This window comes from Centroberyx gerrardi, chromosome 11 (assembly GCF_048128805.1).
Source record: "Centroberyx gerrardi isolate f3 chromosome 11, fCenGer3.hap1.cur.20231027, whole genome shotgun sequence".
NCBI classification, from domain to species: Eukaryota; Metazoa; Chordata; class Actinopteri; order Beryciformes; family Berycidae; genus Centroberyx; species Centroberyx gerrardi.
Window position 1 is genome coordinate 4282255 of NC_136007.1, and position 18107 is coordinate 4300361.

Sequence of the window (18107 nt, forward strand, 5' to 3'; positions counted from 1 at the left end):
CAACTGATGTTCGGCGCTTAACCCAGCACCCACTGTTGATGTGTGTATCGTTAGTTGTTGGATAAAAACATAATAAAACACAATGATAACACAGAAAACAAAAAAACCCCACTAAAATTGCAGTTGTTCAGACTGTGACGAACATAAAACACTGTTCAAGTGGTCTGATTTCCCCAAAACAAGACTAGTAACACGACCGCAACCACCACCGTTTCAGTTATGTGGAAACAGTTGATCTTATTCGGGGATGTTCACTTGCCTGGCGGCTCTCAGCTGTTGTTCTCTGTCAGCGGCTGGCTAGTAGCCAAACTCTGAATTCAGCGTAAGAGAAAAGCTGTGGAGTTTGGCAGGAAGCAGTCGTCGTGAACTCGGAGCGCTGGATGGTCGGACTGTTTGGGAAACCGTGATCTCATGTCACATAACACAGATGACTAACGCAGAGTCACGTTACCTTTCATCACAGCTGGCACTTTATCAGAGCGTTTCCTTCAGAGTGACTGACTGATCCATGACGCCATGAATTAGATCCTTTCTTACATAAAAGTGCTTCTCCACCCTCGCTGTCGACTGGGAAATAGGACAATAAGGACAATCGTGTTTTCACTTAACCTTTATTTAACCACGTAAGTCAGTTAAGAACAAATTCTTATCTACAAAGACGGCCGAAGGTGTTTAGATGAGGAATTGGGGATGTAGGAGACCAAAACGAAACATGGACACAAGACAAGACAAAAATAAAATGAATTTCCTATTTATGGCTTCTTCAATGAGTTCTGTGCAGACAACAGTGTGTGTGTGTGTGTGTGCGTGTGTGTGCGTATATTCACCACTGTATGCGTGTGTCTGTGGTCTCGGGGAAAATGTATGTTTGCGTGTGTGTGTGTGTGTGTGGTCTCTCACTGCTGTGGTGAAGACCTGAATATTTCATCTGTAGCAGCGGAGGTGTGGTAAACTGTTGGTTATCCGATCTGACCGGCTTGTAACTTGATGTGTAACAGATTACAATCTACACTCTGAGGCGGCTGTGGGTGGAGAGCCACTCTGTTTTTGTATTTGTTTTAGTATTTAGCGAAAATAGGAAAAGTTTATGCCATTTTCGTGAAGTATTTTGAACTACTGAACTACTATATACTGTTATTACTGAACTATTTTTTAAGTGTGTTTACTGAAATATTAGTATATGCCATTTACTGAACGATTTTATCCGAAGCACCTAATGGTTTTTATTAGCTATTGAGGAATACAAAACCACTAAGACACTGAGCCGAAACGTCACTCACCCTCCTGCAGTACACGTGCAGACCTGACCGAGCGCTCCAGTGTCTGTATGAAGAGCCAGTTAAGAGCTTTGTGTACTACTAAACAAACAGCAGTCACTATACTCTTTTTGTGTCTGAAAGGTCAAAGGTTATAGAGTTCAGGTTTCATATCAATAGAAATTATTCCCACAAAAGCTTTTAAAATACATACAGTTCACTTCTGCACCAAAAGTATTTTTGTTGGGTTAATCTCATGCATATCTGTTCAGTCCGTTCCCTTATTTTTGACATTTTTTATTTTTGGCATCAAATGGCGGAGATGCTAATCTATGGCAGACAAAAATGACGACTTCCACTTATGGCCTCTATACTGCTAGGAGCCCCAGGAAAAACCATGCTCTACAGTGCTTTTGTGTTACCAACTTCAGAAACATGTGTGAAACATGTGTGTGTTGTTGATGGTTTTAAAATGCAATGCAAGACTGTTGCTCTGTTCTTAAAACGGTAGCCTAAGCCAATCTCAGTCAAGCAGGTTTTTAGCAGCATGTTGTCTGCAAGATGCCTCAGGATTTTTTGCATGAACAAAAATGAAACAATATGAAAAAGAAATAATATGCCATTCTTGTTTTAAAAAGCGTCTAATAACCCTCACAGAAAAGTCCCATGTGAACACCTACATGTAAATACAAAGCAGGTGTGTTTTTTGGACAGATGCTGGTTTTCATATGTGAACAATTGTTAGCACATTGCACTCTGACATCACATGTGACAGTTGATGTGAAAATTTCAATGTTTACCATGTTTACTATAAATATACGAAAGGATGAAAAGGTGTGGAGTGCAGAATTTACCCTACATATACACCTATAGTGTGTATAGCCTACCCTATAGGTTACATGTATAAACCTCATTATACATATAATTACCCTATATCCCATACATTGGCTACAGTATCTATCATCCTCTGCCAAGTCGTGCGTCCTTGGAAAACCCCTGCTGGCAGGATTTGATTTTTTTGGTCTTCTTATCATCCAGCAGGCAGCCTGGGTGTCACGAAACGCTCCTGCTGCGCGAGAGGAGAGGAGAGGAGAGGAGAGGAGGGGATGGACTGAATGAAGACTGAGGCAGGAGGGAGGGAAGGAGGGAGGAGCCAGGCCGTCAAGGTGAACCGACAAACCTTCTCCCTCATGTCCAAAACACGACGCGCAGCTCCCGGCCGCCGCGCATCGCCACCCGGGAGGAGACAGAGAGCGAGAGAGAGCGGAGGGAGCCGACACCGAAGCGGGGCGTCGCATCCTTCAAACCGGAGTGGATGGACTATAACGGAGAGATGATGAACGGAGAAAAGTGTTTATAACAATCGTTTATTTGTTGTTGTTGTTGTTGTTTTTTTAAATTATGGATCAAAACTTCAATGGCACGGAGTGAGTTGAGTGCGTCATCTCGTCTGAGACAGCAGAGGACGAACTAAAGGTGAGATTCCCGACTGAAAAATCACTATGATATTCCTATAATATTCCTATAGGACTTGTAGTGTGTCTGGCACTCAGTAGTGAGTTTATAGTAACCGTATCGTACGCTGTCACTATAATATCCCTTTGATGTTCCCATACAGCCTCTAAGATATCTTCTTGTACAGTATCCTTAAAACATATTTTTTGGATTACTAGCTGTAATCATAAGAATCATAAGAATCATGCGTCTTTATTCCCAGACATCGGATGACAAACCATTCTGCTGTTGCTGATGATGACAATTATAGAAAAAGACAATTCTAAGACAATTATGGACAAAGAAGAGACAATTTAAAAGCCATGCGTCTGATATGCGGTTGTGTAATGTGGTCATCAATTTGTCAGACTTGGCAGAGAGATCATTGAATTTAATTCAATAGACAGATGAAACGGAGCTGGTAAAATGGGCTTGGGCTGTTGATTTCTCCATAATATCAATCACTGATTTTGTTGGTAGAGCCTTTGATAGCAGTGAACCCACTTAAACCCCCTTCACCAGTGACCAAAACATCAAGGACCCTGTAGGACCCAGGTCTCATGTAGATACATTTGTAATTTAAAGCAGCAGTGGGCAAAATATTTATGTAATAATATACCCATCGTATCAGCCTGAATCATAAATTTGGGCTGCAGCAGAGGAGAGTATCTAATCCCTCCTAGTTAAGATGTGCATTCGCTTCCCAAATACATTTCAGGTGTAGGTTTGGTCACTGGTGGAAAATCTTCTCTGCACACTGGAAGTGACGAATCAGAACTTTATGGTGAAATACAAAACTATATCACCGAAAACAGCATCAAGCGAGCGTCTGTCCAGAGAGAGATGGACTCACGAACGATTCTGCAAAAAGATTGTTTTTTTTTTACCATCTTCTCCCCTACCAACCATTAAAAGAAGAAAAAAAGAACTTTAGGTGCGAGGAGTGCACAGTTTACTGTTACACCACCTTTGGGTAATGAAGTCCTTCAAACTGTCAAATATTTCACACAGTTCTCCCTCTCTGCCACTGGGGGCCGCCAAAGTGCAAAGTTGCCTAATGCAGCTTTACCTTGAAATTTGCACTCAGAAAAAATTTGCAGACTATCTCAGCTATCTTCAATCGATAGAAATTGGGGTTGACGGGGCACAATTTAACTGGGGCCCATTGTACACGCTCGCCCCGGGACCCCTAGTGGGAAAATTTGGACATCAGGGCTGGAGAGTAACAGAGGGCCTATAACTTGATTACAGTTACCTATAACATCAAAAACAACAACTGTTATATGTTTATCCAGTGCAAATGGTGTTAAATAAGTAATCAGATACTTTTGATAAAACAAGAGATTCATTTTTAGATGATTAGAACACATTGGAAGGGACAAAAGACTTTAAAGATTTTGAATTAAGACACAAACATTTTACACACAGTGGAAAAAATGGTTAAAACTGGTTGTCGATGTTGATAATAACAGAATGAGAACTGGGAGGAATTGTCTATTAACTTCAACTGAAAGTAATCACAATATTACTGAATTACAGCAGCTAAATGTCTTATGTTATTGAGTCCTGCAGTATTAAACAGGCAGTCAGTAATCTGTAATCGGTTAGATTTGGAGAGTAACCTTCCGGTCTGTGGAGGCCGGCCTGTCGGGGGACATCTTCATCCTGTCAGCTCACATAAAATTCTAGCCTATGAAAAAACGCATTAGTGTCATTCTATATTTCCATGATGTTTTACATTTTAGGCATTTTGCTGACAGCCTCATCCAAAGTGACTTACAGTGAGTAAGCAGGTATGAGCTTCAGTGCCTTGCTTCAGGACACTTCGGCAGGTCACGTGACGGCTGACGCTGACGGCACACAGCGGCTGTTGGGAGGGAGGAGGACTAGTGGTCGTCGAGGACAATTCAACATGTCTTACTGGTCTTACTTGAAGCTATGACCTTCAGGTGACGGGACAGTCTCTTAGACCTCGAGACCTTTACACACAGGCCTACATGTAAAACACTATCGACAACAAGGAATGAGGCTGGCAGGGTGTTTTTGTGGCTAGAGAGACAGTCTGCATCAGTTCAATCCTTCAAACAGCCAACAGAGGCTTTGCAGGTCATAAATCTACTCACAACACGTCTGGTGCCATCATGGAGATACTGGAGAACTGGCTCTGTGTAAATAATGACTAAATATCTATAGCAAAAGCAAACAGAGATATCTGAAAAGGATTGTTGTGGTGTTGGTGTTGGTTCAGTATGTTCTTAGTAAAAGTAAATATTCTGATAAAGTGGATTTGTTTCCAAATGTCGGTTACTGTGACTCAGTAAACTGTCTTGTCTTTAGCTCTAGTCTCTACTCCAAAACACTCTGAGTTGTAGCTTGAGAAGAGTCAGCTCAGTTAACCTGAACAAGTTGTTTTTTTTGGTTTTGTTAGCTAACTAGCCAGTAGGCTAATTTAGCAAAGCAACCAATGTTAGTGTTAACATGCGACTGCTCTACAACAAACATTAGCTTCTAAACGTTAGCTAGTGTGTAAATCAGATGTGTTTACAACAAGACAGCTAACCAGATACTATGATTGGATAGCTAAGCTGACATTATCTAAACACAAAATCGATCAAACAGCTTCATCAGTGGTGAAATAATCAGTTCCCAGTCAAAAACAGCACAGAAATTTACCATGATTATTTAATTCTGGTGAGACGGCCAAGTTGTGCATTTAGAAACAAAATTAGCCGTTGTTGCCCAAGAGCTGTGGACCTCCAATATGGCCGCCAGAGGGTGCATTGTGCCACTTGAATTGCCACTCCAATTAGTGTCTTCACCCAAAACCCCCTGCATGGGTGCAGTTTGTGTGACCCAGGATTGTGGACTCCAACTGCTAACGCTTCTGAAAGAGAAAACGTGTCCAGATCGAGCGAAATTTACCCTTCTGCACTGTGACGGCATCCACAAAGTCTGTCAGTCTTTGTCATTGGACCAGTCCTTCAAAATGTCCCTTGCTGAAATCACAAATTAGAATTTCAGAGAGACCATGAGACATTTTTTTTCAAGTTCACAAACTCGGAAACAGAATCACTTTCATCTTCAAGTACAATAAATTTACAGGAGTTTATCTTGATGCCATTAGTGTGGCGACGGACAACTTAAATACTTCTGACCCTCATGTTTCATTAGGATAACAAGACTTCATAATATAGTGTGCAGGGACAGTGCAAACATAACCATGGACAGCAGACTATCTTCACTCGAATTATACATCACTGCAAGTCGTTACATGTTGATTTCCATTTTTCTTTTTTTACTTCATTTGGAAGTTTGCCTGCTCCTTTCCGTTCTGTGAATCCCATTTTCAATGCATTGTAGAGTTTCAAAAAAAATGCAAGGACAAGAATAGAAAAAACTAAAGTACTTTCCTGAAAAAATATTGTTTTTGTTTTTTTTTGAGATCCAAGGTTTTTACCCGACACCAGCAACATGTGAATTCAGTTTTAGAGTGGAATGTGATGACAGCTCCACTCACGCTGCTTTCTGATTGGCTGCTTCGGGGAGATCGGAGGAGATTAAGTGTCCTGGCGAGCGGTGAGGTGACCTGTTACTGTGTCCTTGGGCAAAACGCTGAATCCCTACATGTGGAAGGAGTGGCTGCAGAGGCCGGCCTGTAACTGGAAGGTCACAGGTTTGATCCCCGCTGTGCTGAGGAGTCGGTCCCTGTCCAAGTGTCCTTGAGCAAGACAGCGAAGCCAGACCTGCTGCTGGCTGCCTGACTCTGATCCCTCTGCTGAAATTTATACATACACTGCCAGTTAAAAGTTTGGACACACCTCACTGAATATACTATGTTTTTCATTCTCTTAAAGCCATTTTGATCTAAAGGCTTCTCTTAAATGCTTGAAATTAGTTTCTTAGACAAATATAAATAGTGAAGTTGATGCCTATGGATGAATTTATTCCCAAAGCCTTTTGCCTTTCCATCAAGGCAAAGGGGCGGCTACTTTAAAGAATCTAAAATATAAGATAGTTTTGATTTTTTTTAAACAGTTTTTTGTTCGCTGCATAATTCCATTTGTCTTATTTCATAGTTTTGATGTCTTTACTATTATTGTAAAATGTGAAAAATTTTAAAAATAAAGAAAAATCTGGTGTGTCCAAACTTTTGACGGGCAGTGTATATGTGTGTCTCAGAGGAATATACATGAAGAGTCAATGTCCTAATTACACCATATGTAATATGGTGACTGATGTGGTCTAAAATTCCCTAAAACGCAGCAATGGAAGGTAGAAAGCAAAACGAGTTTGAGACTTCACATTATTTCACTAATCATTGAAATGTAGAGAATGCCTTGGAATTTAGCAGTATTGGTAAAAATTACTCACAAGGTAAATGAACATATTATGAACTATATTGTTCATCGCTAAGTCACTCTTATAACCTTTATCAGAGCTCAATCTATCAATTTAGAAAAATTAAACAGGCAGGTTGGTGCAATATGGCAGATTTGAAAAGAAAATGTTGATGTTACTGTGATACTGAGTTGAAATCATTGTACTGGATCTTTAAGGCAGGATCTTTAAAGTAAAAATGCAGTATACTGTAGCTACTTTGGAGAAAAACACCCACCGAATGGCACGCGTTTAGTTACGGCATCCACTTAAATGCTTAAGTGCAGAACGTCCTCCACTATTACTACTTCTATATTATGCCGCCTCAGTGTTTTCTGTAGTTCTGGCAGAGAGAGTGCGCTCATTCAGATATTCCCTCTTAGTGGTTTTGTTCTGTAATCCAGTCATCATCCAGCGTGAGTTAGTTGAGCTCTTCACCCTTAAACACATACAGTATATGTTTGCTGTAAGCTCCACATATGGGATTGCAACTATAATCATCGCTGAAAGCAGGTTATTATAATAATAGGAGGGAAAAGTGTGTGTGGGGGGGTGTAGACAAAGAGAGTGTTTCTGAGTGTTTGTTTTGTCTTATCACTATCTGCATGTGTGCGTGAGTGTGGGATGTATATACTGTGTATGTATGTTTATGTGAGCTGTGTGCAAATCCTGTGTGTGTGTGTGTGTGTTATCACTGTGTATGCATGTGTTATCACTGCGTGGGGGTTTGTAGGTCAAGGTCTGGGTGTTTGTGAACGCTCCTCTGCGATGACTGGATTGGAGAGACAGGAAGTGTGGGGAGTAAACAAAAAGCTCTGGACCGTATTAACGTTCAGAGATAGAAATATCAGCGGCTGCCTGACCTCACGAAGATGAATCACGTCTTTTGAAGAATTTCATTGGCATAGACACCGGGGGGAGATTCCCAAATGGTGATATGGAGGTGGAAAATGACGAAAACATGACGTAAACAGAGTGTTTCTGTAGCTCAATGAGTCCACACATGCTGAATGGTGCTGCAATACTGTAGAAGTGTCCAGTAAATGGCATGTAACAGCTCCATTCCAAAAGGCCATATATTCACTTTGGAAAAAAAACGAAATTTCTCATAGTTCATCATTCAATATCTCAACAATGCAGAGGACCCAGTCTGTAAAACTGTGATCATTTGGTCAAACAAAGACTTAAGTCACACTCTAATCTTTGAAAATTCACACCATTTGTTTCAACTTTATGTAAGAGTAGGTGTCACTTTTTTTTTCCCTCTTCCTCCAAATGGTGGATATCTTATTTTGGAACAATTTGACTGAAAATGTCATATTTGCCATTTATTTAAAACTGTAAGTGACAGCTGAGCTGAGATGATGAGTCACGAGTCGCGACTGCTGAAGAGTTTGAAAGTGCGTCGCTGCCGGTGATTCCCACCGGAGCCGCGCAGGTGGGAGGGAAACAGACGTGACATCAGAATCTCGTCAGCAGATTTTGCAAATACCTCATTCCCCCCCGTTTTGTTTTTCCCCCCCATTTTGACTTCAGTTGACAGCTGGATGAACCGTGACGATTTAAGTATTTCAAAGACAGACAGACAGACACAGAAGGCGACTCCCAAAGGTGACACAGAGACGGCAGAGACTATGGAAAGAATCAATCTTCGTAAACTCCATGTTTCCCCTTACTCATCTCCCAGCGGTCGTGTCCGCCGGTGGGTGATTTTTTAATTGCTATTAATTGGAAAAGGGAGTTGCATTTGATTGTTTTTGCAAAGAAGGGGTGGGGGGGGTGGGGGGGGTGCTAACCAGGCGAGCTCATCAATATTACCTTCTTATTCAAAACAAAACATTTTTCTCCCCCACGGGATAAAAGACACCACCGGTCTGTTTTTGATGATACTTGGAGGGATGATGCATCTTTGCAAAATTATACTGATTGCCTTGATGGGGGCGCTATCATTAAAAGGGACGTATTTTCTAACTCAAAGGACACATCTCAGACACCGCTGGGTCTGATTTTGACGAAACGTGGAGGGATGACGCATCTCTGCACTGTGTACCAGTGTTTAAAATATGACAGTGGGACAATGGGAGTCTGATTAAAGGCCCAGAATGTAAAAGTTTGAAAGGCTCACAGTGCTGCAACACTGGTTTCTGCTGAAATGTAGAGAGATGATGCGTTTTGGCAGTTATTGGCCCAAGCGGTGCCTGCACCATTCACTGAGGACGACATGTTTACTTGTTTTTGTCAGAACCCCCCACCCCCCACCCCCCCACCGTCCTCCTCATACTGCAGTGAGGGAATAAACACAACAGATTTCATTTTGCAAGTGTTTGATGGTAACACTAAAGTCTTGCAGACTTCAGCTGATTGGAGGCTAATCACAGACTGCGGCTGCAAAAAAAAACTCCCCCTTCACTTTTAGCAATTTTAAAAAACAAACTGCTGCAGTCTATTTTGCTGTTTTTTTTTTTTAAACACAAATTTATTCATATATTCACTCTGCATCTCACTCTCTACCAGTGGGAGCTCAGGGTGAACTTGTATGCCCATTGAAATATCTGTTTCCTTCTGCCCAATTAATTCTTTTAAGGAAAAACACACACTTTTAAGGGAAAAACACACAAGCTATCAGACATGTAAATACATGCTGGCTGTTTGGGGCAGTGAAAGGGAAACAGCATCTATCTTCGTCAGAACAAATTATTAAACACATCCCTGTGTTAACTGTACGTTTGAGGGAAGTGAGACAAGATCGTTTGCCTCTTCATCCTCTCAATAAACATTCTCTGATTAAATGAATGTAGCAAATGAAGAGTAGTTGAAGAGTAATGCTAATACTAATATCAAGTTTATTGGTTTATTGTGGAACATTTCTAAAATCATAAATTACAAAGTGCATTTCATGAAACCATGAAAAGGACAGAATAGCAATAAACATCAGTTAAATGTAAGCAATAAAGCACTCACATTAATGGAAAGAAGATAAGAAACAATACAAAAATTTAAAGGCAAATTAATCCGATAAGACGTTACAATGAAAGCGAGTCAGTGGAAATGTTTTGTGAAGTGATTTAGCAGCTGAGTGAGCCAGCGGGTCTGAAGACGCTCGGTCTCTGCAGGATGGAAATGTTCAGCCGAGAGCAAAGAAGCAGAATGAGGAGCTGGGCTGAGGTGAACTGGTAATCCACCTAATCTGTGTTTCTTAAAATTTTGTCTCCATCTTTGTTGCTCAGCGTTCATTCCTGTGGTGTTTCTGCCCTGCACTCTCCAGAGATCACCTGTCAATCAAACAGCGTGGGCGGAGCTTAGATTTTCTGCTGATGCAGTTTGAGTTTCTGTAGGTGTCGCTCTTTTCTTTGTCTGTTCAGTTCTTCTTCTTCTGTTGATTTCAAACATAAAACATAAAACGCATCATTTCCTGTGCAGCAGAGGATTTTTCCTGTTAGGGTTAGAACAGACAATGGAAAAGTGAATCACTGTTGCGTTGTATTACACGGCTTTGTTGAATACTCAATTGGCTAATGAACGCATTGAGGTCTGTTATCTCTGGTTAACAGATCGCTGCTTCACATCTAATCATATCACTCCACAGACTGCTTGGTCACTGCAGACAGTCGGCTAACTGAGGTTAGAAACACTGAAGATTTTTCAGTATTACTTTTCATTTATCCAGAGAGCATGAAACTGTTCATTGCTGGTTGCAGGCTGAATGGAAATCTTACTGGATTTGTTTACTTACTGGATATGGTCACAGTTCTGCTACAGTGGATGCTAGCAGCAGAGGTTTCTATGGTTACAGTGTAGCCATGGGTGCTAGCTACAGACGTTTCTATGGTTACAGTGTAGCCATGGGTGCTAGCTACAGACATTTCTATGGTTACAGTGTAGCCATGTCTGCTAGCTACAGACGTTTCTATGGTTACAGACAGTCCTGCTGAACTATTCTTAGGCGCTTGTAAATTTCTTTAGCTTGTAATGACATCAATGAAATCAATTGAAATCAATATTTTAAGCAGCCGTGTAATAAGCTCCTCCTCTGCTTTGCGTCTTGTTTCACGCTGTAAAGTCAGTCTACTTTGTGTCTGACACAGTAACTCGTTGTCTCCTACATTTTCATTCGAGGGTTACAGGAATATTGTCAGGACACCGTGTCTCTGACCCTTCATCTCCTTACTATCGGCTGCCTGTCGGTGATGGAATTGAAATTTGTTGTACTGTTGCGCTCACTGTAAGTCACTCTGGATAAGACAACCAACTAAGTGCCTCAACTGTAAAAATGTAAATGTAAATTTTCAGTTCAAGTGCCACTCATGTCGCTCTGACCAAGGTCATCTTACGCCGAGTGTGTTCACATACACAAAGTGTTGCAGATAATACTCGCTTCGAGGTCATATCAAACGTCAGCTAAAATGCTTAAAATGTGAAATGTAAAACACACTTAGTATAGTCTCAGAATAATTTAAGCTCCAGGTCTTTAGCTATTTAGAAAATGCTGATATAATAGTTTATATGCGAGGTTCATCGTTGGGTGTTTGTAGATTTTGTTTCCCACCACATCACTGGTAATATCCGCTCTACGCAGCCTAACTCTGTGACCCGCTGTCTCTGGAGTGTGAAACTGATACTTACCCCCCGAGGTCAGCATCCTAATCCAGCCTGAACAGCTGAGACCGCTTTATAACCGCACCACCTCCTCACTGTATTTACCCACCGTGTTTCTGCTGTGACAGCCTGTGTGATTTGAAAATATCGTCAGTTATTCTCCTGTGCTAATCGATGACGGTTTGTCCCCTCCCCTCCCCCTCCCTGTGTGTCTTTGTCGAGCAGCGTGAGGCGGAGGAGTCCCGCCGCGATCTGAGGCAGAGGAATTCATCGTCTCGGTGGCGTCGACGCTCCGGAGGGGAGGAGCGGAGAGGAAGGAAGGGAGGGAGGGACGGAGGGAGAACGAAACCAAACGGACCCCGAGAGGAGGGGGCCCCTGGGTCGGGCCCCTGCAGCCCTGAAGGGACCAGCTGTAACTGCCGCTTCTGCCGGGACACGTGGACGAACCACACGTCACCTCCAGGTCATTTTTTACATTTCCGATTGGACGCCGTCTTGATTTGACCGACCAACCGGCCCAGGTTTCCTCCGGTTGCCATCCTGCCGTCCGTTTTCCTCTTTTTTTTGTTTGTTTTCTTCTTTTTTTTCTCTGCGTGAAGCACTGCCTCGAAACAGGTGATGCTGCCGTCGCGTTAGGGTGAACTTGAAGAAGCGGCGTGGCAAAATCATCGCTTGCCGCCGTTTTAATTTACCTTTCATGGAAATTGAAAGGCTGGATTATTGAAAGGAGTCGGTGCTCCAGTGTCTTTGTATGTGGGCGGACGCTTTGGGACGATTGAATTGGATGTTTGCTGCCATTGAAACACTAGGGAAGGTACACACCGCTGTACACCGGGCAACTGCTTTTGGATTAACTGATAGACAGAACTGTGGTGTGTGTGTGTGTGTGTGTGTGTGTTTGTGCATTTATCCTGGGAATCAAACACATTTCCATTTAAATGAGTATCTCAGACAAACACTCTGAGGAGAAGGCTGCAACCCAAAGCATCAGAGGTTTGAGGAGCTCTTTTCCAAAACACTACATATGGACAGATACAGCAGACAGACAGGCAGATAGATAAATCGTTTATTAATATCCTTGGGGTTAACTGTGGATTTCCCCAATCCAATTACCTTTAATTAGATCATCCAGCATCTCTAAAATATGAAGAGGATCTGGTCTGTAGAAGTGTTGAAGTATTCTGTCAGCCGTGAACTTCAGTTACCTCCAATCCTTTAATTTTGCAGTGAATTTAATAGTGCCACTGCTGCACTTAGAGCACTGAGGTTGTCATTTTCAGATGGTGGATACCTAATTTTGACACAAAAAAAATCTTCATTTTCAGGTCCAGTCTCCACTGTCACACCTTAAGGGCGACATCCTCATTTATCCTCAAGCCGAGAGGATTGGACCGGCTGTGGCGAGACTAACAAGCCTCCATCGCTGCTTCGGAGGCAATTAACCTCATCATTAACCTCGTCACCGGGATCCTTAATGCCCCTTCTAGTAGGAATATTTTTAATGGGAATGCTAATGTATGTCATTAGCCATTTCAGTTAGGGTGCTGCTTTCTTTCATTGGCTGCCATCCTTCCCCAAACACACCCATCACCAAGACTGTAATTGCAGAATATATATTTTTTAATGTTCATACGTGTCTGTTTGACGGTGATGTTCCAGGACAGCTGCACCTTCTGCTGAATTCTAGTGAATTTTCTCAAGTCAAATCGTCACAAGACTGATTATCCGTCCGAACTGGTTTTGAATTAGACTCATCATTAGCCTCTTCAAGCACTTCTGTGACTCCTCTCTGCCAGTTTGTTGAACATTTTAATGAAAAAGTAAAAGCCATCCTTTTCGAAACGTACCTGTCACTGAGAACTGTCATTGCAGAAGTTTTTTTTTGTGTTATTCTCTGAAGTGTGATGATTTTTTAAGGACATCTACACTTTCGACTGACTTCAATTCATCAGTATTCACATCTGCTTTGAGCACCGTTCAATTTTCTGTCCAAGTTCCCGCGTTGGATTACAACCCGCGGGACGGCAGCATCAGAATCAGCGTCACTTTAATCAACAAGTGTGATAAATGTGCAGGAATTGGTCTCGGTGACATCGGAGAGACGCGTCGGTACCTTGCTTGTCTCACGAAAGGTACAAACACACCCGAACCTCACATCCATCCTCTCCTGTGCGTCTGAAACCGCCTCTTCCTGCCTCGGGGCGGGGGGATCCGCTGCCCGTCCCGTCACCGCCATGGTGATGTCGCAGGGCACCTACACCTTCCTGGCCTGTTTCGCCGGCTTCTGGTTGGTCTGGGCGCTCATCGTCATGCTCTGCTGCTTCTGCAGCTTCCTGCAGCGCCGGCTGAAGCGCCGGCGCGAGGAGCGGCTGAGGGAGCAGTGTCTGCGGGCGCTGGAGATGGAGCCGCTGAGCTGCCACGGAGCCGGATACCCACCTCCGCCCGCGCCGCCTCCGCCTCTTCCTCCTCCTCCCCTGCTGCCGCCCAGGGAGCCGCCGCAGTTCTGCCCGCCTCAGACGCTCTCGCCGCCGCTTCCTCTGCACGTCCCTCACCCGCTGCCGCAGGCACACTGGGTCACCACGACAGGTAAGGCACTGGGGTTGTTACTGTTTCTTTAAAGCTCCATGTGATGACTTTTTTGTGGTAAAACATTCACTTTTTATTGCTATTAGTGTTGGAGTTTGACAACACATGAGACTCCGAACAGCCAACAGTCACTTTACTGTAACGCAGCCTTTAAGACCAGGAAGAAGTAACATTTAAGTTATTTCACAATATTACGATTTTAACCAAAATCCCAGATGATAGCTAGTCTCATATCACGATATCGATATGTCGTCCAGCCTTAGTAGAGGCTAAAGCTAATGCTAACTACCGCGGCTGCGTTAGCATTGTAGCTAGGTTAGCTTTTGTGAGTAGTATTCTACAATGTGTGTTTCTGTGTACAAACAGTTTTATCCCAAGCAGCCTGCAGTGTCAGGAGAGTTTACTGATCAGTAGGCTAAGCACATGCTGGTTTGTTGCCTGATGTCATTAAACGTACGAAAGCAGTAAAATCGACTGAGTGCAGTTGCAAATTCTGACCAGAGGAGCCGCTGACGTGCCAAGTTACCACACAGAGCTTTAGCTGGTTTTGTTGATGTATTATGTGTCTGCTTTTTCCAGTGCATGCGTCATTCTGTCGGCGCTCCTGGTTCGGCTGAGCAGCAGTGATACTGAGCAGGAGACTCAGACATAACAGTCAATGGTTATAAGTAACACAAAGTGACTCCAGTTTCCGCACCACACAGTCAAGAGCGTTTTCCTCTCCAAAGCACTATACCTAAATATTAGAGCAGTTAGCGAACACACATTACCGCCGAATGTATTCATTACTAACTCTCACCGCCATTTTCACAGTCAGTCTTCCCACAAATTACACATTAGGCTCTCCTCTACCGCTGGGTGTAAAATTACCGGCAAATACCACATCTGTCAAATCTTTATTTACAGGCCTAATGCATATTTTATAATAGTCATAAAGAGCACACTGCAGAAAATGCCCATTTTCGCAAGCCACTTGATCTCATGTTGAGTCTGGAAATATTTTTCTTACAAGTGAAGAAATCTGCCAATGGGGTGAGGTAATTATAGCCTACTTGTTGAATGAAGTTTCACTTGTTTCAGGAATTTACTAGAAACAAGCGGCAATATCTGGAAACAAGGCAGAATAAGGAAGACCACTCCACTAGTTTGAAGAAAAGAAATCAAGAAAACTGTTGAAAGAAGGTGATTTGCATTGAAAACAAGTGGAACGGTCTCATCCTATTGGCAGATTTTTACACTTCTTTTAAGAAAAGCAATTATTTAAGACTCAACATGCAGACTGAATGGCTCGTTAAGATGGATTTGTTTTTTACAGTGCAGTTCAGAAGCACGTCACACCATGAATGGCATACCAGGAGCCGTCAAAAGAACTCAACAATATAATATAATGATAAATGCTCTACTCCTACCTCATGGTGTCTTGTTGTTGATGCCAAACGCTGAACTTTCCTTTTGGCAAAGTTGATTCTGTCCTTTCAGTCCTGTTTCTGAACAACTTGGTCCTCTGTTTCCGTCATGAACTCTCCGGCACTGAAACTCTCATGTCCCCCTTTCGGTTTTTCTTTTCTTTGTTTGGCGCCTGACTTTTGATGATTTGAGGCCATCTTTGCACTTACAGATCATCTTACACACACACAGTTGCAAATACAGTACAAAATGTTTAAAAAGTAATTGTTGGCCCTTTACCATATTATGGAAAAACTGAAAATGAGTCACACTGAATTGATAAATAACTTTTTCACCTTGTTAGCTAATTTTCCATGTCATAATATACAGCTATTTAACAAAAACATGCCAAAAAAAATTTGAACATTTTTTTTTTTAACATCAAAATTCCATTCCATATACTTCCACACATACCCAGTTATCCCCCCCTGACCACGGCCCTACACACACACACACACACACACACACACACACACACACACACACACAAACACATTGCATTGCATTGCAACACGCATTGCATTTACAGTTTTTTAACACTTGTAGGTTATTACCTACAAGTGTTACTTTGATGCTTGCAGATACAATAACAACCATCTTCAACTGTAACATATAGGAGAGGAGAGGAGAGGAGAGGAGAAATCCAGGGTAGAGAGGAGAAAAGAGGCAGAGGAGATTGAGAGTGCAGAGGAGATGAGGAAGGAAAAGAGAGGAGGAAAGTGGAGGAGAGACTGAGAGTGGAGAGAAGAGAAGAAGTAATCAAAGGTGGAGAGAGGAAGAGGAGGAAGGAGAGGAAAGGAGAAGAGAGGAGGAGGAAATCAAGCGTGAAAAGGAGGATAGGCGAGAGACAACGATGAGAAAATTTGAGAAAAGTGTAGAGGAATAGAAATGGAGAAGAGAGAAGAATGAAAAAGAGGAGGAGAGAGGAGAGGAGAAATCCAGGGTAGAGAGGGGGAAAGAGGAAGAGGAGATGGAGACAGGTTTAGAGGACAGGCGAGGATGAGAAAATTTCAGAAAAGTGTAGAGGAATAGAAACGGAGAAGAGAGAAGAATGAAAAAGAGGAGGAGAGAGGAGAGGAGAAATCCAGGGTAGAGAGGAGGAAAGAGGAAGAGGACAAGAGGAGGGAAAAGAGGGGATGAGAGGAGAAGAGTGGAGAGGAGAAATCCAGGGAAGAGAGGGGGAAAGAGGAAGAGGAGATGGAGACGGGTTTAGAGGACAGGCGAGAGACAAGGATGAGAAAATTTGAGCAAAGTGTAGAGGAATAGAAATGGAGAAGAGAGAAGAATGAAAAAGAGGAGGAGAGAGGAGAGGAGAAATCCAGGGTAGAGAGGAGGAAAGAGGAAGAGGACAAGAGGAGGGAAAAGAGGGGATGAGAGGAGAAGAGTGGAGAGGAGAAATCCAGGGAAGAGAGGGGGAAAGAGGAAGAGGAGATGGAGACAGGTTTAGAGGATAGGCGAGAGACAAGGATGAGAAAATTCGAGAAAAGTGTAGAGGAATAGAAACGGAGAAGAGAGAAGAATGAAAAAGAGAGAGGAGAGGAGAAATCCAGGGTAGAGAGGAGGAAAGAGGAAGAGGACAAGAGGAGGGAAAAGAGGGGATGAGAGGAGAAGAGTGGAGAGGAGAAATCCAGGGAAGAGAGGGGGAAAGAGGAAGAGGAGATGGAGACGGGTTTAGAGGACAGGCGAGAGACAAGGATGAGAAAATTCGAGAAAAGTGTAGAGGAATAGAAACGGAGAAGAGAGAAGAATGAAAAAGAGGAGGAGAGAGGAGAGGAGAAATCCAGGGTAGAGAGGAGGAAAGAGGAAGAGGACAAGAGGAGGGAAAAGAGGGGATGAGAGGAGAAGAGTGGAGAGGAGAAATCCAGGGAAGAGAGGGGGAAAGAGGAAGAGGAGATGGAGACGGGTTTAGAGGACAGGCGAGAGACAAGGATGAGAAAATTTGAGCAAAGTGTAGAGGAATAGAAACGGAGAAGAGAGAAGAATGAAAAAGAGGAGAAATTCAGGGTAGAGAGGGGGAAAGAGGAAGAGGAGATGGAGACAGGTTTAGAGGACAGGCGAGGATGAGAACATTTCAGAAAAGTGTAGAGGAAAACACAGAAATGGAGAAGAGTGAAAAAGAGGAGGAGAGGAGAGGAGAGGAAAACTAAACAGGAGTTGCATTATATTGCATTACACCATACATTAGGGCTGTTTGTTCAGACTCTCTGGCCTGCCGGGCGACACGGTGGCAGCTGCTGCCGAGGCGTGGGAGGCGGCTGTGTGGGCCGAGCGGCGACGGAGGCAGCGACAACACAGCCGGGCTGAAAGAGGAACCGAGGAGAGCGGCGAGAAGCGGGGAGAGAAGAAACCCTA

General features: G+C 43.0%; 1 protein-coding gene across 1 annotated transcript in view; it reads left to right on the plus strand.

The window, feature by feature from the left end:
• Positions 1-13957: 13957 nt before the first annotated feature.
• prr7 (proline rich 7 (synaptic)) overlaps positions 13958-18107 on the plus strand; it is a 14956-nt gene continuing 10806 nt past the window's right edge. The window contains exon 1 of the mRNA XM_078286904.1: positions 13958-14309. Coding sequence (XP_078143030.1) covers positions 13958-14309 — 352 coding nt within the window. The remainder of the gene's footprint in view (positions 14310-18107) is intronic.